Source organism: Euprymna scolopes, chromosome 45, assembly GCF_053919585.1.
Source record: "Euprymna scolopes isolate OS-2025 chromosome 45, ASM5391958v1, whole genome shotgun sequence".
NCBI lineage: Eukaryota > Metazoa > Mollusca > Cephalopoda > Sepiida > Sepiolidae > Euprymna > Euprymna scolopes.
In genome coordinates, this window is record NC_136526.1 from 38,429,486 (window position 1) to 38,448,776 (window position 19,291).

Below are 19,291 nucleotides of genomic sequence, written 5' to 3' on the forward strand. Positions count from 1 at the left end.
CACGCTTGTTGAAATATCTGCCGTGTTTAAAAATAAAAATAAAATTTCTCTGTGTTTACAAACAAGTTTATTATGACAATCAGGCGTCGGCTGTGAAGATAGAGAGACGAGGTTAGTGTGTGGCGTGATGGGGACAGCGGCGAAAGAATGCGATTACACGCTTTGATCTGCAATGACTCGTTTCTGTCTCTGTGTTTCTCTCTGTGTCCCTTGCTTGTTTATATTGACCGAATTCTTTGTTCCTTTGTCCAGGCTTGACATCACACCCCGGTTAAGTTATGGGACGTGTTACATCATTGTCACGTTTGCTATTCTTTTGCTGTATCTTGTTTTTACCGGGATCGTCTGGTTCAAATACTCGACCATAATCCAACACATATAATACTTATTGACAGGGCGAATGACTGTGTGCGTGTATTTGCATATATAAACAGAATAATAAACTTGGATGGTTCTTTGAATATCATCATCTGCGTGAAACAGACATTCTCATTTGTTCTGCTTTTTCTATTGTCCTATTGATGTGAGTTTTGTAATTAAAACATTTTTCCCGAAGGAAAACGCCATAATATGAAATTATATTTTGATATATCTTATTCGATGTATATGATTTCCCTCGGAATTGCGCGCATTTGTCTTTAGTTCCTTCATTTTCTCTAGTCGGTCTCGTCGATGCTTCCTGTGGACTCAGAGACTATAATCTTTTCTGAGCCGACTGACTGACAAACTCTGCCAACCTCTTCTGTGTGATTGGCTCCCCATTGACTTCCCTATGTTTCGTGGATATATGATAACTATTTCTTTGATAGTTATCTGACGTCACAATACCAGTTCTAGATTATTGCTTAAGAAAACTGTATATGATTATTCTAAACTAAAATTCAAACCTTTAATTTAAAGGGGGTTGTCTGGCTTTCTGACATAATAGCACAGTCATAATTTGACGTCACAGTAGTAACCATTATTATTATTCTTTTGACCAGAAAATCATTTATAATAATAACCATTAAACTTTCTTTCTTAGAACTGCACGCCTGTGGAACTCTGTTCCGCCTGCCTGCTTCCCTCCGGACTACAACTTGGATGTCTTCAAGTCTAATGTTAACAAATTCCTAATGAACCGCCCCCCCCCTAATTAAACACTTCATAAAATCTCCTCACTAACGTGATGTACTTGCAATAACCCTTATCCCTGAGTGGCTTCCGGGCCTTGATAAGTGGTGATCACTGTGTAAAAAAAAAAAAAGAAAACTTTTTTTAAATTGTAAGAGGATAAAATAACATTTTGTATTCGATGAATCGTATACAATCAACGGACTTATATGACACATGCAACGTGAGTGGATTGAGGGTGAAATATACTGATAGTGATTAGAAATTAAAAAAAATTATACGTCGTTCGAATTGAAATACAAAAAGAAAACATTCTATATGTACTCTCATGTCATCCTTGACGTTATTCTCGCGTTGCATACGCACAGTTCAAACATTTCAAAATACAACCGCTAGAAACAACTCGCGTCTCTTTACAAACATACTTCTTTCTCCAAATTTACAACATGGCCAGGAAAAAGAAAAGGGAAACAAAAAAAAAACAACACACTCGAGATGGAGTATACTTCTGAAATATATTTGTGATAAATTTCAAACAAGTAAAATATTTGTTCATTTTCCTAATATTACGTTGTAATTTAGCTTTCAAGCGCACTTGATGTGTATTTTATTTTATTCAAATGAAAACAACGTTTCTATATTTAACTCTCATCTAATCTTTGACGTTATTCTCGCGTTGTCCACGCACAGTTACAACCTTTCCAAAATACAACCGCTAGAAACAACACGCGGCTCTTTACAAACAGACTTATTTCTCCAAATTTACAACATGGCCAGGAAAAAAGGAAAGAAAAAAAAAGAAACAAAACGACACACTGAAGATGGAGTATACATGTATTAGAAGCCGGTAGCTATTTTGGAATACTAGATATTTTAATCAGAAATAGCTGTCACCTATATGTCAGCTCGGTGACAGGTGAAAATAACAAAAAGAAGTACGTAGTAAAAGGATCGAAAAAATGTGGAAACACTATTAGATTTCATTTGGAAACCTGTTTATGGTACCCGACAGCATACGTGTATTACTCTCTCTTGTTATTAACCTGCTTAGGTATGTTCAGGCGTGTTTTGTTGCTTCCAAACCAATCGTAGTTTAGTCTGATTGAAGGTCAGGAGAAATGGGTACCTTGTCCTGAACGAATATACCATGTGTAATCAATGAGACTTATTTTGGTAGGGAGGGCGTCCTTAATATTGTTTTTTTTCTTCTCCTTCGGTTTTAAACGTTGTAATGATTGAACGAGTAAGAATAGAACCCTTGATGCTAAGTAGTTAAATCTTACTTGTTTTCGATTGTCTCATAAATTTGCAGGTTAACATTTAAACTTGACTTTTTTATGAACAAGACAATTTGAAAAGGATTTAATTAATTTTATCTTTCAGTTAACGAAAGTGATTTTGTGTTTGTTGACCATGGCTTCGTTATTGACGGACGAAATGGAAAGAGGCTGGCTGTTCAAAGCCTCTTCCCCGGCGGACCCGACTTGGTTCAAGCTGCAGTATATTCTAGAGTCTACAGCAGAGCTTATTTATTCAAGGGTAAGTATATTTTGAATCATAATTATGTCTCACAAACGAACTCCATTCAAAGTTTCGTAATTCTTATAATTTTAATTAAAGGGCGCATAGCATTGGAAAATACGTCCTAAGATTATTGTTCGTACATCTTTTTTCGTAATTACACTCATTCAACAGAAAATTAAGAACAGTCTTTATAGTGTACGTACCCGGCACGAAACGAAGATTTCATATTCCAAAACTCACGTAAATTTATGAAGCAATTTTTTGTATTTTAGAAACTCAAATGTTATGATTTTTAGCGATTAAGTAGTTTTGCAAGCCATTGAAGATCTCTTACTTCTGGAGAGAGTAAAAAATAAAAAAAATGTTCGAATTGAGTTGTCCGCCATTGTGATTTGTCTGCATCCTAAATAAATATGGCTCATAGCTACAATTCAGTTTGTCGTGTAATATGTTTGAATTATAAGTGTGTGCACCTTTTGTCAATGTAGAGTCAATGACATTTTTTTGACGATACATGTGATCGATAAATATCTGATGGATAAATGGGTTGGTTTAAGCACTCTAGGATTTTTTTAACCTATTACAAATGCGCCTTCTTTAGTAGCAAACTTGGTATTTTTCCAAGGCAAATTAAAAGGTTCATGATGAACTGAGAATATCTTATCGGCATGAAATTAGACTATTTTGTATTGTTGAACATCATTCATTTTGAATGATTATTGTTGCCATTCGTTTCCCTGATATCTTTTCAGTTAGAATTTATTCTAGAAAGTCATTGAGTATTTATAGGAGGGGACACGTCTAGGTTGCCAATATCTATAAATTAAAGTGTCTTATTGATACGAACTGGACTCGAACTTGGGACAACCAGGTTGTCAATCTGAATCTTTAACAACTTAACCACCATAACCTTCCATCAAAATAAAAAAAAATCCAATGTGCATAATTATATTTATCCCTGTGATATGCATAATTACATGTCCGGAAACTGTTTGTTCATGTAAAACTCTCTCAAAATGGTGGTTTCTTTCTCAAACTATTAGGAAAAATAAAATGAAGTCAGTCACACAAAAGCAAGCATTTTTTTTCTTTTTTTTTCTTTTTTTTGTTCTTTTCTGTTCTTTTTTGTTCTGTTTTTTTTCTTTTGTTTTTTTTTTAAATCTTTTTTTGTTCTTTTCTGTTCTTTTTTGTTCTGTTTTTTTTCTTTTGTTTTTTTTTATCTTTTTTTGTTCTTTTTTGTTCTTTTTTTCTTTTGTTCTTTTTTTATCTTTTTTTGTTCTTTTTTGTTCTTTTTTGTTTTTTTTTGTTCTTTTTTGTTCTTTTTTTGTTCTTTTTTGTTCTTTTTTTCTTTTTTGTTCTTTTTTTTGTTCTTTTTATCTTTTTTGTTCTTTTTTATCTTTTTTGTTCTTTTTTTTGTTCTTTTTATCTTTTTTTTGTTCTTTTTTATCTTTTTTGTTCTTTTTTTGTTCTTTTTTTGTTCTTTTTTTGTTCTTTTTTTGTTCTTTTTTATCTTTTGTTTGTTCTTTTTTTTGTTCTTTTTTTGTTCTTTTTTTTGTTCTTTTTATCTTTTTTGTTCTTTTTTTTGTTCTTTTATCTTTTTTGTTCTTTTTTATCTTTTTTTTGTTCTTTTTTATCTTTTTTTGTTCTTTTTTCTTTTTTTGTTCTTTTTTATCTTTTTTTGTTCTTTTTTTCTTTTTTTTGTTCTTTTTTTGTTCTTTTTTATCTTTTTTTTGTTCTTTTTTATCTTTTTTTTGTTCTTTTTTTGTTCTTTTTTTGTTCTTTTTTTCTTTTTTTTGTTGTTCTTTTCTGTTCTTTTTTGTTCTTTTTTTTACTCACCTTCACCCCAAACAAGGCGTATTGCCACTTTGACGTAAGGGGCTACTAATTGGGACCATGCCTAAGAAAGATTAACAAGATTTTTACGTTGCATTTGAACTTCTGCATATCAGTACAGTTTGGGAAGCAAGTAGCAAGAAGAGAATTCCAAAGTCTAAGAATCTATTTGAGTAAAAAATTTTCTGACATTTAGGGACCTCAACAGTGAAGGGGTGTGATTTTGCGGGTTTGTCAGGTATATGTACGTCGAGATGGAACAAGTGCAATGAGTTCATCAGAGCATATTCAATTAAAATACTTGAGAAAAAGGCACGGGGATACAACATTACGGCGATGGGACAGGGGTTGGAGCCTAGTTGACAAAGTGGAACCTATTTCATTGCAGACCTTTTTTTTACCCCTATCCAAGAGGGATAGACTAGTGATAGATGCACCAATTAGATGTGGCAACAATACTCCACAGATGGGCGAATGGCGATGGCCTTATAGAAGTACAGGTGTGAGCAGTTTTCTAGCACGATAGAGGGAGCCCACCTTCCTCGAAGAACGAAACAACGTTGACTTATTCTTTATCAAGTACTTCAGTTAAGAAGCACTGGCTATATAATTCAACTTGTACGGAAATATTCCTTTACTGAATTTGGAACTCTTGGAATTTTTTTTACCTTTTCTAAATGAACCTTTTTTTTAAGGAGATTAAGAGGTTCGTAATGAATTTAAAAAAACATCTTTCACACTTGAATCAACTACTACGGCTGTTGTTGTTCTTCTTCCTCCTATTATTCTACATCTTTTGATTTTACAAGGGAGTCAATACTTATCAAGACCGGGAGTGTTGCGCTGTGTATTATATATTCATATATATTGAGTCTATGAACTAAGATCTACATTGTACGTGTACGAGTGTCTCTTTGTGCCTGCTATTCTATTGTGTACTTTGGTGTTTATGATTGCCTTTTTAAAATCGTTTAGTTGATATTTATTAGTTCTTTTTAATCATGCCTGTGTACACGTCGAGAGGGAGACCAGAGATTGAAGCTCAGAAGAGCACTTGCCATGGAAGTAACGATAAAACAAAGATAGATTCGCAACGTCTCTTCAGTGGGAGAGATGTTGCAGGGAAGAGAAAAGGGCATCCCCCACTAAGCCACGAAGTCTATTTTCTACTCTGTCAAGGCAGGATAGGTTGTTTTTAGCAGCCCCTGCCCATATGTGGCAGCAGTACTCCATCCTTGGACGTACTTGGCTTTTATATAGAGAATTGCATCAGTAGCGAGATATCTTCTGGAGCGTTAGAAGAATCCTACCATTTTTCCAGCGACCTTGGCAACAGACTTGATGTACATGTTCCATTTCAGATCATGAGTAAAGGTCAATCCCAGAAGCTTGTCAAAACATGGAGCCTCCCCAAGACGAGAGCCATCCATTTCAATTGATGCTAGATGAGGATCAGAGCGTTGATGATGTAAAGATAGGAGCTTGGTTTTAGATGCATTAAAAATAAAAAATCCTCTGTTCATCCATTAGTCTCAGTCCTGCAGGAGTTGCACGCATGTGCAACTAACTGACAAATGCACTATTTCAGCATGATACTTCTTTTTCTTCAGACCAAATGATGGAGAAGTTTCTTACTCCTAACCCAAAGGATTCTTTTTTTGCGTCTTCGCTTTCTTTTTCTCTTACTCGACTCTGTGATCTCTTCAGTCCGTCATCACCAACAAGTATAGTTTTTTTTTGAAGAAAATTTACGGATTGGTCACGTGCTTAAATAATATTTGGTGCTAATGTGATCTCTTCGGTCCGCCATCACCAACAAACTACAAACTAACTGCCCGGTCTCTCTCGTCAAACTGAACTGACTAACTAAAAATGTACCATGTTCGTTCCTATATCTTTTAGGAGTAGGGGAAGCATATGGATCCCTACGTCACTAACACCTCATTATGCACTCAACGCCCGTCCTCGGCAAGGCTGTTCCAGTTTTAAGCCCAGCCAGTCAACCAGTTTCATTAAGTTTGGCCCCTTGATCCCGTTTACACCAAAAAGCCTGTTAAAACCTCTGTCGGCTTGCTCTTCAGTACAAAAGCCAATCAAGGATAAGAGGCAATTAATGTTAGGTGGTAGTGTGATAATCATTATGTCAAGGCCCGAGTGTACCTCGAGGATAAGGGTTAATGGATGTAAGGTTGTAGTGTAGTAATCGGTTATGGTGTAAGTTGGGTAGAATGTGATTATTTAAGAACTTGTTTACATTGAACTTGAAGGCTACGGTATTGTAGTCGGCCTGCTTCACCATTCATTTTAAATCAATCAAATGATTATTGCTAGAATTTGTTTCCCAGATATCCTTTTGTGAGGTAGAATTTCTGCTAGAAAAATATTTACATAAGGTTAATAACATGTCTAATTGAAATATTTTTTTAGTAACAACTTTAATTTAATAAAATATTAATAAATAAATAATAATAATTGGGCTAGTTATACAGTACTTTAATGTTTCCTGACTGGTTTTCGAAATCTCAGATGTTTTGTTAATGTATTATACCTTTTGTGGCGGTATCATCTGCCTGCATGCTCAGGATCCACTTGTCTGCATAATATGGAAGATACCTACAACCTCTATCCCATAGAAGAGATGTTGCGAGTTTGTCTCTGCTTTATCGTTATTTTCATGGCAAGTGCTCTACTGAGCTTCAATCTATGATCCCCCTCGACAAGCTTTCACAAGAAAGCTGAAAACACTATCAATAATTCCCCCCACTCTTTATCTGTGCCTAAACCTAAATGTAGCTTCCATGAACAAAGCTTCTTTCTTAAAACTGCACGCCTGTGGAACTGTCTTCCGTTTGCCTGCTTTCCAGCTGACTACAATATGGTTGTCTTCAAGTCCAACGTAAACAAGTTCTTGATGAGCCGTTCCACTTAAGTTAACAAATTTACCGAATTTCCATTAGTAACGATTACTATATTACCCAATTGACTACTGTACACTCTTAATCCTTATCCTCGAGTGGTCTCTGACCCTTGATAAGTGGTTATGCCTATGTAAAAAAACTTTTTGTATTTTAATTTCAGTTATGTACTGCCCATAAGCTGTCAGATAAAATCTCCATGTCCTTATTCCTTTTTGAATCAAATTGATAAACTTGCTTGGTATTTTGTACATTCTCATGCATTCTACAAGGTAACCCCCCCCCCAAAAAATACCGGCCCGACTATAATTAGACTCCGTTTCTTAGTGTTTTGTCCGAATGAAATGAAACTTTGGTCATAACTAGTTTATTATATTCAAAACATCACATCAAAACACTAGAGTCTTTGGCCTTTTTTTTCTCCGTTCTACAGCATATGTTCTAGATGGCCTCCATTTAGCTTTTGTATTTTTGGGGTCACCCTGTATTATCTATGCTTGAGGGATCCTGTCATAAGTTTTCTTGTAGTCAATCCATGCCATGGCTATGTTATTTTCTATACTTTAGACTTCTTTCATGATATTTTGGTCTATGTATAATAGTTCATGTATTTCTCTTTTCCCCTTTTGGCATCCTTTCTGTTGCTCGGGGAGTAGTCCAGGATTATGAAGGAAGTGGTAAACTTTTCCCTTTATTGTGCTGTTAGTACTTTCCACATTGTAGGTAAACATGTTACGTGACTGCAGTTGCTGGGGACTGTTCCTTCTGTTTTGTCTTTTTGCACCAATGTGGTTTTTACCTTCGGTCATCCATTCTGGTACGATTGCTTCATCGATGGATCTTTTCAGGTTCTGAGTTACTTTTTCATGTAGCGATGTAAACTTTTGGAACCAGTATGCATGTATTCCATCGTCACCTGGTGCTCTCCAGTTTGCTATTTTTCGTAAAGTTTTCTTGACTTGTTGATTCCATTGTCTGTCACTTCTTTCGTTTTCTGTACATCTTTTTTCATATCTTTCAACCATTCGGCATTTCTATTGTGATCTTGTCGTTCTTCCCATATCTTGCTCCAGTAATATTTTGTGTCGATCTGTTGTTTTGTTTTTGTTTTTCCGCCGTTTGTGTTCTGATAGAACTGGCTTTTATTGTTTCTAAAGGTCGTGTTTTGCTTGCGTTTTGCATCTGCCTTGTCTTAATCTTCCTTCTTTTGTTTCAGTGATTCAGGTCTCCCTGTTTTTTTTTAATTCGCCCTCTTCCTGCTTGTAACATATACACATTACCATCCTTTTCTCTTCATTTTGTTTTCCGCTTTCTTTTTGTGTTTGTTCATCTGGGGTTCCATCATGAATTCCCATGCAGATTTTATTGGTTCATTTTCCTTCCCTGGCTATTTTTTTTATCTGCTTTTAGCTTAATTCTTACTGGCTTTGGCACGTGCATAAATTAAATTATTTAGATCTGCAATAGTATATGTTGGGACCTCTGGGAGAAGCTTGTTCGCCTTCTCTGTTTCTGTTTTCAATTTTTTTCATTCCTGGTTCTTTAGGGATGGGAGTTTTGATTTCTTTTTCTTTAATCACATGTTGTGGTATGATTTTTAGACCAGCTGCTTCGTTTTCGTTTGGTTTCAGTTGTTACATACGTTTCGGTTTCCATGTTTACTAATTTTGCAGACCTTCTGCATGTGGGGTTTCTATGTATGGTGTCCCAGCGTGAAGCGTTTCTTGGTCTATTATTATTATTTAATTACTAAGAGTAGTCACACAGGTCATCATCAAAGAATTCTCTTCGCGAATAACTTGTGGCATTCTCTGAAGTCTGAGTGACAACAAGACGTCACAGATTTCTAGTATACGCAAACTCTTTCGATTATTATTGCAGATAGATTTACGTTATCGTAACAACCGCTTACCATTGATTTCTTGATGGCAGCGACCATTGGTCTTCACTAGAATTTAGGTGGCAAAACGCCTCCAGAAGGTCCCAGTCCTCTTTGCACTCATCCAGCGGAGGCCTGAAGGTCATGTGTATAAATCTTTGCATTGAATGGATTTTCGTTAATATTTCAGCCGTTCCCTTTATTGGTATCCATTATTATTATTATTATTATTATTATTATTATTATTATTATTATTATTATTGTTATTGTTATTGTTATTGTTATTATTGTTATTGTTATTATTGTTGTAATTATTATTATTATTATTGTTATTATTATTGTTGTTATTATTGTTGTTATTATTATCATTGTTATTATTGTTATTATTATTGTTATTATTGTTATTATTATTATTATTATTGTTGTTATTATTGTTGTTATTATTATTATTGTTATTATTTTTATTATTGTTATTATTGTTATTATTGCTGTTTTTATTATTATTGTTATTATTGTTGTTGTTATTATAGTTATTATTATTATTGTTGCTATTATTATCATTGTTATTATTGTTACTATTATTGTTATTATTGTTATTATTGTTGTTATTATTGTTGTTATTATTATTATTGTTATTATTTTTATTATTGTTATTATTGTTATTATTATTATTGTTGTTGTTATTATTGTTATTATTATTGTCATTATTATTATTTTTTTATCATTATTATTATTATTGTTGTTGTTGTTTTTATTATTATTATTATTATTATTATTATTATTATTATTATTATTATTATCATTATTATTCAGATGACAAGGTATGGGCGTACATGGTCAGTCCCAATGGAAAATTTAATTTGGTGAAGAATTTTCCAAAATATATTTCTAATAACCAGATAAACGCTCCCGAATGTGCAATTAAGTTTAACAATATCGATGAACGCATTTTTCTTTACAAGGTTTGTACAATTTTACACACACACATACATACATACATACATACATACATACATACATACATAATACATATATATATGTATATATATATATGTATATATATATATATATATATATATATATATATATATTAAGTAAAGCTCTAGGACATTTAACTATCGAGCTTATTATATATCTAAATTACAACGAGCATTTCCTGTATTTTAATTAAACTAGTAATTTCACTGTTACATTAAATACACTTAGCTCTTTAGACTATTATTCTAATCTCCTTTAAATTATATATATATATATATATATATATATATATATATATATATATATATATATATATATATATATATATATATAATTACAGACATTTCCACCGCTCGGAAACATGTCACCAAAAGAGACTGCGAAAATGCTTTTATACATTCTGAACACATTTTAAATGTATTTTAAATATTTTACACTTTGAATAATTTCTGAAGAGGACGCTGTACAGAACGTCTGAAATGTGTAAAAAATTATTTCAATGATTTCAAAACATTATTACAATAATCTAAATATGATACCTTTTTAAACGAAAAATCAAAACACGGACTAATAAAATATTGTTAAAAAATACATAGCAATTGTTGGTGACCTCTCTCATTTAAATATACCTCTTTCTCTCGTTGGAATCTCTCAACCAATTTTATATATATACTAGTCTACCCGCGACCCGTTTGGTCAGTATGTTATATTAGCTATGGAATTCATGTATGAGCGTGACACTTGTGACGTGAAGAAAATAGTTTTTTGTTTATATAACAGAAACATTTCTATAAAAGTACATTAAAATGAAAAATCCCGGACGGATCACTCAAACATGGAAAAAAATCTCCCCAATTCGTGTACAGTTACCTATTTTTTTGAATAATCGCTCAAAAATACAAAAATTAAACATGATTTTCCTATGAATCGAACGCCGCCGAAAGTCATTTAGCAGCAAAAACGCACATGAACCTACCGATGAGAAATATAAGAATAAAAAACCCATATTAGAATCCTTCAACCAAGTTATAGAAACTTAAAATCTAAAAAAAAAATAATTAATAAAACCTGAAGCAAAAAAAATAATAATAAAATAAAATAAAACTAATATTGAAATAGATTAGTAAATGTGTCAACAAATTCACCGTTCTCACACAACTATTTTGTAACTAGGAATGTAAACAAAAATAAAAAAGAAGGAAGGAAGGACGGAAGGAAGGAAAAGGGACGGACAGAGAGTATTTTTGTTATTATTATTAGTAGTAGTAGTCTTGGCTTTACTACAATTATTCTTATGTTTGTCAACGGGTTAAAGCTGTTTAGTTGTAAGAAAATAGCGACAGTATAGTTGTAATAAAGAATAGTTGCAAAACACCTCCACTCTTCCCATGTTAAATAATAATTTCGAAATAATAACGTTATTATTTCAATGCGTATGTCAAAATCTGCAAAAGAAGCGATTTGTATTTATTTGTTTATGCGCATGTTTAATTGTCGTAAACTGGAAAATGGGTTACATTACTCGTTACAAGATCATTTGTGTTTTATAATTATATATATATATATATATATATATATATATAAGAGGAGAGGCAGAGTGAAAGAGAGAGAATATTTATCTGTATAGGATGCAGCAATCTCGGTAAGAGGGAGAGCTCAATTCGTAGCAGAGCATCAATAAAATAAAATAAAAAACTAAATTTTTATTATAAAAAACGGGATGGGGGTAAAAATAGAGGGAGAAAGAACGGGGGAATTTTAAGCTATACACAGAGAGAGAGAGAGAGAGAGGGAGAGAGAGTGAGAGAGAAAAAAAAAATAAAAAAAGAGACAGAAAGTTGTTAGGAAAGGAAGGAGATAAAAGGGAGGGAGAGAAAACATAGAGAAAAAGAGAGAAAAACATTCGGGAAACAGAAATCTTTACGCCGTCGTCGCCACGAAAGCCGTAAGTCTAAATATCTTAGCATATCAAAGCTAGATGGATTGATCCATAAATCTGAGACAAAAAGGCTGCGAAGTGGCCAAAATTGAAAAAAAAAATGGCTCGTGGGAGGGGGGGGGGGTAATCGTATATTTATCTGTTTGTCAACTGTTTCACAAGGTTTGACAACACTTTTTATATATGTGGCAAGGTAGTCGAATAGTTATCGCACTTGATTTACTGCCTGAGGTTTTGGTTTCAAATCGAGTATTTATTTTTATTCTCAGAGAGTGAACTGTTCAGAAAAATAACCCCATAATGCTCTTTCTTAACGTTTTGTTTGGATTCATTTTTTTGGAAAAGAATTAATCGTTATGTTTAATACGAGACAACGCCGGTAACGTCTATTAAATACATAGAAATCTCCAAGATTAAAACGTTAGAAGTGTAGGCGACTTTATTATTTTACACACTTGTTTATTCGTGTTTTTGCCATTTTTTTTTTTTTTTTTTTTTGCAGGAAGGATATTTGTACTCATTTTACCAGGAGGATGTGTATTCGAAAGATGGTTACTTGGCTAATAAATACTTTCGTGGTGTTCCCAGCAAGGTAGACGCAGCAATTTCTGCCAATTATGAAATCAACTTCATCGTGAAGAAGACGTATGCAGCTTTTCGGTTTTATTATGCAAAATATAGATCATATATATACTAGCATGGGTTCCCCCCGGCGTTGCCCGGTTGTTTGGAGGTGTATGTTGAGCAAAAAAAAGCGGTCACATTTTTAAATTTTGACCCCTATTATTGCCCCTTTATATTTATTGTTTTGGGCTCAAATCAAGTTATTAAATTAGATCCATGACCAAGAAACCTATATCTAAAAGTTCAAGTGTTTAGGCACAAAATTGTCGAAGGAGTTTGGTATAGTTCTCAAAGCTCAATTCGTTGAACTTTGACCCCTTAACAGCCAAATTTCTGGTCGAAAACGGATCACAACGATTTTCCGAAATCTCAGTACCCTGTATATCAAATTTCAAGTCTATAGACTTAAAATTGACAGAGTTATTGCGTAGGGAAATGCACAAACACAGACACACACAGACACGTTCACTTTTATAGATATACTAGTATGGGGGTCCGGCGTTGCCCGGGTGTTTGGAGGTGTATGCTGAGCAAAAAAAAACAAAAAACAAAAAACGATCAATTTTTTAAAATTTGACCCCTATTATGGCCCCTTAACATTTATTATTAAGTCAAATTTATCTCCAAGGAACCTATATCTAAAATTTCAAGTGTTTTGACCCAAAATTTTCGGAGGAGTTTGGTAGAGTTCTCAAATGTCAAATCGTTGAACTTTGACCACTTAACAGCTAAATTTCTTACCGAAACCCAATCACATAGATTTTCCCAAATCTCAGTACCCTGTATATAAAATTTCGAATATGTAGACAAAAAAGTGACAGAGTTATTGCGTAGGGAAATGTACACAGGCAGACACGTTCACTTTTATAGATATATAAATCCGTATTCCTGTCTGTTTGTTTTATTGTTTGTTTGTCTGTTCACAATTTGAATAATATGTACAAAAGTTTCCTTACTTTACTCTCTCATTTATTTCTATATATAATATGATTCTTGCAAACTATATACAATTAAGAGATCATCTCATTTGCATATTACATAAAGAAATATCGATTTTATTAGATAGCGGTATCTTCTAGCGAGACAATTGTTATAAGTGTTCTATTTAAAATTGTTATTCAATAAATTTTAAACAAGAATTATATTGATAATATATTTAATTAAATTAATTTGGAATTATTATTCCAACATCGATTTACAAAAAACATTTTTAGAGTTATTTGTTCTTCGGAACATAAACATAAAGACTATCACTAAATAAAATTTGATAATATCAATATATTTCTAGCTTGAAAAAATAATTCCGTGTAGAAAAATGTTTGGCTTTTATTGTTTTTTTATACATTCAAATAAACAAAAAAAAAACACTTACGAAAAACTGAAAAGATTTCATTTGTTTGTTTTTATTATTTTTAAACGGCTATACAGAAATCGGTAAATATTTACGATGTGACACCAGCGTCGATTAACACCTAAAAAATAAAGATCTACTGCCTCCCCTCTAGATACCATAATTTACACTTTTTTCTTTTTGCACGTTAATCTCATCAATTATAAACTTAATTTTCTAATTAAAAAAGGGTAAATTTTTACGACGTGACCCAGCTTCGTTTATCCCCTAAAAAAAGAAGACCTACTATTTTTTGGCCTAATACGTTTAAACAGCCTTCATGAATAATATGAAAGAAATTTTGAAAAAAAAAAGAATATTAACATTTTAGAGAGGGGTATCACTTTTCCATATATATTTAATGTAAAATGAGCATCCTCTTTTTGACCAACAAGCGTTCAACGAGACATGTCACCTGTAGCATTTTTTCAAGGTTAGCGAACAAGGTGGAGGGAGCAAAACATGAAAATACTTTTTTTTGGTGGCGGGGGGGGGGGCAGGAATGACATTTGAAAGATAAAATAACGATGAATTTAATTTTTATGAGACACTCTGTACTTTCACCTAACAATTTCATAAACAAAACGAAATATGACAAATTATATTTGGGGGGAGTATTACATCAGAAACATAATATGACGGAAAATTTCATCTAATTGTTTATGGAATTAATTTTTGGTAGACCTTCATTTTTTTAGGGGTTCTGCCTAATTGGCTCATTTTTTTTTGTGTGTGATCGCACGGGCATTTTTAATTTTTTTTTTTTTGAGGCGGGGGTTCTTTCAAGTACTCAATATCTGGAGAATAGTTTCTTCTCTTTGTAGCCCTTCTTCCGAAATATCTGGTGGAGAGGGTATCACGTATTCTTTTTTCTTTTGGCGATTACATTTACGTGTTTTTATCCGTTCTTTTATTTTAGAATTGCTGTGGAGGTATCCACATTGCCCATGATGAAAATGATTAGTATAGCAGGTGTTATATATATATATATATATATATATATATATATATATATATATATATTATATTAAAACTTCTGAATATTTTTTAATTCTTATTTAGTTCTGACAACGTTCAGTTCCTCCCTATATATATATATATATATATATATATATATATATATATATATATATGTATATATATATATATATATATATATATATATATTTAAATTCTTATTTAGTTCTGACAACGTAAAAAATATTCAGAAGTTTTAATATAATATTTATGTCGTCTCCGAAATCAGTGAAATTGCTTATTTTGAATCGAATCGCTTGATTGTCTTCCCGCATTCATACTATATATATATATATATATATATATATATATATATATATATATATATATATGTGTGTGTGTGTGGGTGTTTGTGTGTGTACATATGTGTATATATATATGTCCATATGTGTACATATGAGTACATATGTGTGTACTTATGTATGCATATATATATGTGTACATACGTGTATATATATATGTGTACGTATGTATATATATATGTGTGTGTATATATGTATATATATGTCAATATATATAAGTGTGCCTATGTGTGTATATATATATGTGTTTGTGTGTGTGTGTATCCGTCCACTATCCATCCGGCGCGGCCGTAGACGAGATTGTATTCACTACACAAGTTTGTAATGTAATTAAAATTTTGTCGGTAGCTGAATACTTGATGCTTCGCCAGGGCTAAACCGATTATTTTTTTTATCGTGGATCCATCACTAAATGGGGTGCTTACATCGGCTTAAGAGAGGCTCATCTACCTTCGAGAGAAGGAGAGACCGCTTCAGTTTATCGACCTTATAATATTACCTCGAGGTACATACAGCAACTCGCCTTTCCAAATGGTCAGCATCTGTTACTGGCTAGACTCAACGTAGCCTAATATCGGTGATTTGGAGAGAAACGATTTGTCAACGTGATTTTGCCGTATATATATATATATATATATATATATATATATATATATATATATATATATGTGTGTGTGTGTGTGTTTATATATATATATATATGTGTATATATTTATATATGTACAGATATGTGCACATGTACATATATATGTGTATATATATGCATGTATATATGTGTGTTTATATATGTACAGATATGTATGTATACTTATATATATGTGTGTGTATATATGTATGTATGAATATATTTGTATACTTACATATATGGCTGTATTATATATATGTACAATAATATATATATATATATATATGTATATGTATCTATATATGTATATATATATATATATATAAATACGTATATATATATATATATTACAGTTTTTAAAAAGATAAGTGGAGTCATAAGAATTTGGGAGAAGATCGCTGCAGGGATAAAAGAAATAGACACCAAAAATAGTCAAAAGACTATTCGACTAAAAAAAAAGAACCTCGAGGTACCTTTCGTCCGACTAAATAAAACCATTTTCACAATTGAAAAAAATGGAGGCGAAGAGAGGGGCGAAACAAAAAAAATTAAAGATATTTTTCAAGGTTTGTTATTATTAACTTGGTGCAAAAATAATGTCATTTTTTACGTTCAAATTCCGAGGATAATAACTTCACCTGTCTGTTTAAATGTATGTATGTATGTATGTATGTATGTATGTCTGCCTAAAACTTCCAACAGCGGCCACGAATTTTCATGAGATCGGTTTCGTTGTGAAGCTCAACCCTTCGGACGACAAATATCGAAGAATTGACTAAAATGATTAATTCCTTCACCCTCATCTGGTCACTTTTCTACAGGGAGGAGTCGCTTTTTTCACCCAAATTTTTGAAAGTCATCCCCTCTTTTCGATTGACTAGCATTAATTTAAACCTACGGCACTTCCGGGTTTGCGATGGGCGCAACAGCAAAGAGGTCATGTTTTTTTTTCAAGTTCTTTTTCTCCTTGGCGGTAGGGGGTTGGACCTGCCTGCCTACTGCCACTTATTTTTGTTTTGCTCAACACAAACACCTCCAAACATCCGGGAAACGCCGGGCACTCATGGTAGTCCACAATAAACTTTATTAATCGAAATAAAAACCATTAGACTCGACACATTTTGCCAACGAGAAACAAATTCATTTATTCCATTAGCATAGAAATCAGGTGTTCTGGGAGGGATGAAGTGATTGAAGGCCGATTCGGCATCATCTCGGCTTTTGAAGCATTTGTCGCACAGGAAGTTGTCGCGATGTTTGAAAAAAAACGATAATTGGTGGGCAAGAGATCTGATGAATATGGCAGATGAGGCAGAGTCGCGTAGCCCAAGTCAGTTCTCAACATACGGGCGAGCGTTATCCTGGGGGAGAATTGGTACCTTCATATTGACCAATTTCGGGCACATATGTTGGAGCTTCTGGTGCATTTCGTTAATTTGTCGGCAGTACTTCTCCGTCGTAATCGTTTCGCCCGGATTCAAAAAGCTGTGATGGATGAGACCGGATGCAAACAACCAAACAGTCAGCATAACATTTTTGGTGCAATATCGGCTTCGGGAATTGTTGTGGAGCTTATCCGTCATCTCCGGTTGTCCTAGAGGATCCACTTCCTATCACACTTTACAATTCGTTTGAGAATTAGGTCGTTTTTATTGCGCAGAAGAAACGTAGAAGACACCTCAAAACGACGATTTTTTTTTATTAGCATTCAATTCATGCGGCTCTAATTTATCTAACGTTTTTGACTTCCTATTTGCTTTAAACGGCTAACGACGTTTGAGTGGTTACCTCGACTTCTCGTGTGATTTTTCGAGGATCTACTTCAATTAAGACTTTCAAGTGTCCGTTATCAAACGCAGTCGGCCGGCCACGATGGTCTTCAAGGCTTTCGTCACCATAGCGAAATTTCTTGAACTACGGTTTTGCCACACGTTTGTTAGTTGTTCATGGGCCAAACGCATCATTGATATCATGAGCTGTTTCGACAGCTTTTCGGCCTAGTTTGAACTGGAATAAGAAAATCGTGGGGTTTGAATTTTATCCATGATGTCAAAATGCCAGCAAAAAAGGAGGGAAAATATTGAGAACGCTAACAAATAACACGTTCTAATAGAGTAAAAAAAAACGCGCTTCAAAATGATATATAACATGGCTATGTATATTGCTGAATTAATTCAGAAATCATATATGAAATTAACATATGTGATAAAACAATATTGTTTTAATAATTTAACTGGGGGCGGTACTTTAATTGTTTATTAAAGACAATAATTGTAGATGACATTTTTTGCTTTCGTGCTAGACAACCAAACCTGTTAGTCACTCTCTATTTTGTCTTGGTAAGGTCGATTAAACTGCCCGTAAGGTTGTAAACACCCCCTTTTCCCCAGTAACTAAGAAACAGGTGGAAGTTTGTTCGGTAGAATCAACGCCCCATTTTAGGATTAACTAAAGCTATTGTTTGTAGACTTTTAATGAAGATATTGTTCAAGATTTACAATTTTAATTATTTTTTCTTTTTTTTCTTTCAGGGCTTACTCCATGTTAACCAAGTCACGTGTTGTAAGCGACAAAGGAAAACCAGTAGATTTCGTTTTCAAAATTTGTCCAAATCGAGTTAGGCGTTAAAATACAATGGCTCAAAGGTTGTTTCGAATTATCGATTTGATTTCAAAATTATCAGTATAATAAAAACCGATTTAAAATAAAACCAAACTTTTCTCTTTGGATGTTTGTCACTGAAATTTCAAGAGAATTATTTTACTATGGAAATTTTTTTGTGATTCCCAACTATTTTATTATTTTCGTGTGAATATATATATATATATATATATATATATATATATATATATATATATATATACTAGCAAAAGTACCCGTCATTGACTGGGTTCAAAGAAGCCTACAGAAAATGGACTCTGATTTATGAAAGTATGATAGGTTATGAAAAGGAAGGGTTATAAAGAGATAGCTTCGAATTTAGGGATATCAAAACCAAAGTAAAATATGATGAAAGTAAAAATAAAATAGATAAACCCCATCGTTTATTATACAATACCTGTTCATACTGAAACACTTATCACAATATTCTGTGGATCTATATTTAAGAAACCTTGTTAAACTTTGTGACATATTTCCATTCTATGGAGGTC

General features: G+C 32.9%; 1 protein-coding gene across 17 annotated transcripts in view; it reads left to right on the top strand.

Annotated features, from left to right (window-relative positions):
- The window catches only part of LOC145269461 (matrix metalloproteinase-19-like), a 97,666-nt gene extending 78,812 nt beyond the window's left edge, over positions 1-18,854 (top strand). For 10 of the 17 annotated variants that reach the window (XM_080125139.1, XM_080125142.1, XM_080125149.1 and 7 more), the window contains 4 exons: positions 2,497-2,652; positions 10,078-10,226; positions 12,684-12,826; positions 18,671-18,854. In XM_080125139.1, the coding sequence (XP_079981265.1) occupies positions 2,497-2,652; positions 10,078-10,226; positions 12,684-12,826; positions 18,671-18,767 (545 nt within the window). In that variant the 3' untranslated portion in view covers positions 18,768-18,854. The remainder of the gene's footprint in view (positions 1-2,496; positions 2,653-10,077; positions 10,227-12,683; positions 12,827-18,670) is intronic. The other 7 variants (XM_080125145.1, XM_080125147.1, XM_080125155.1 and 4 more) reach the window with 1 other exon arrangement.
- Positions 18,855-19,291: the final 437 nt, after the last annotated feature.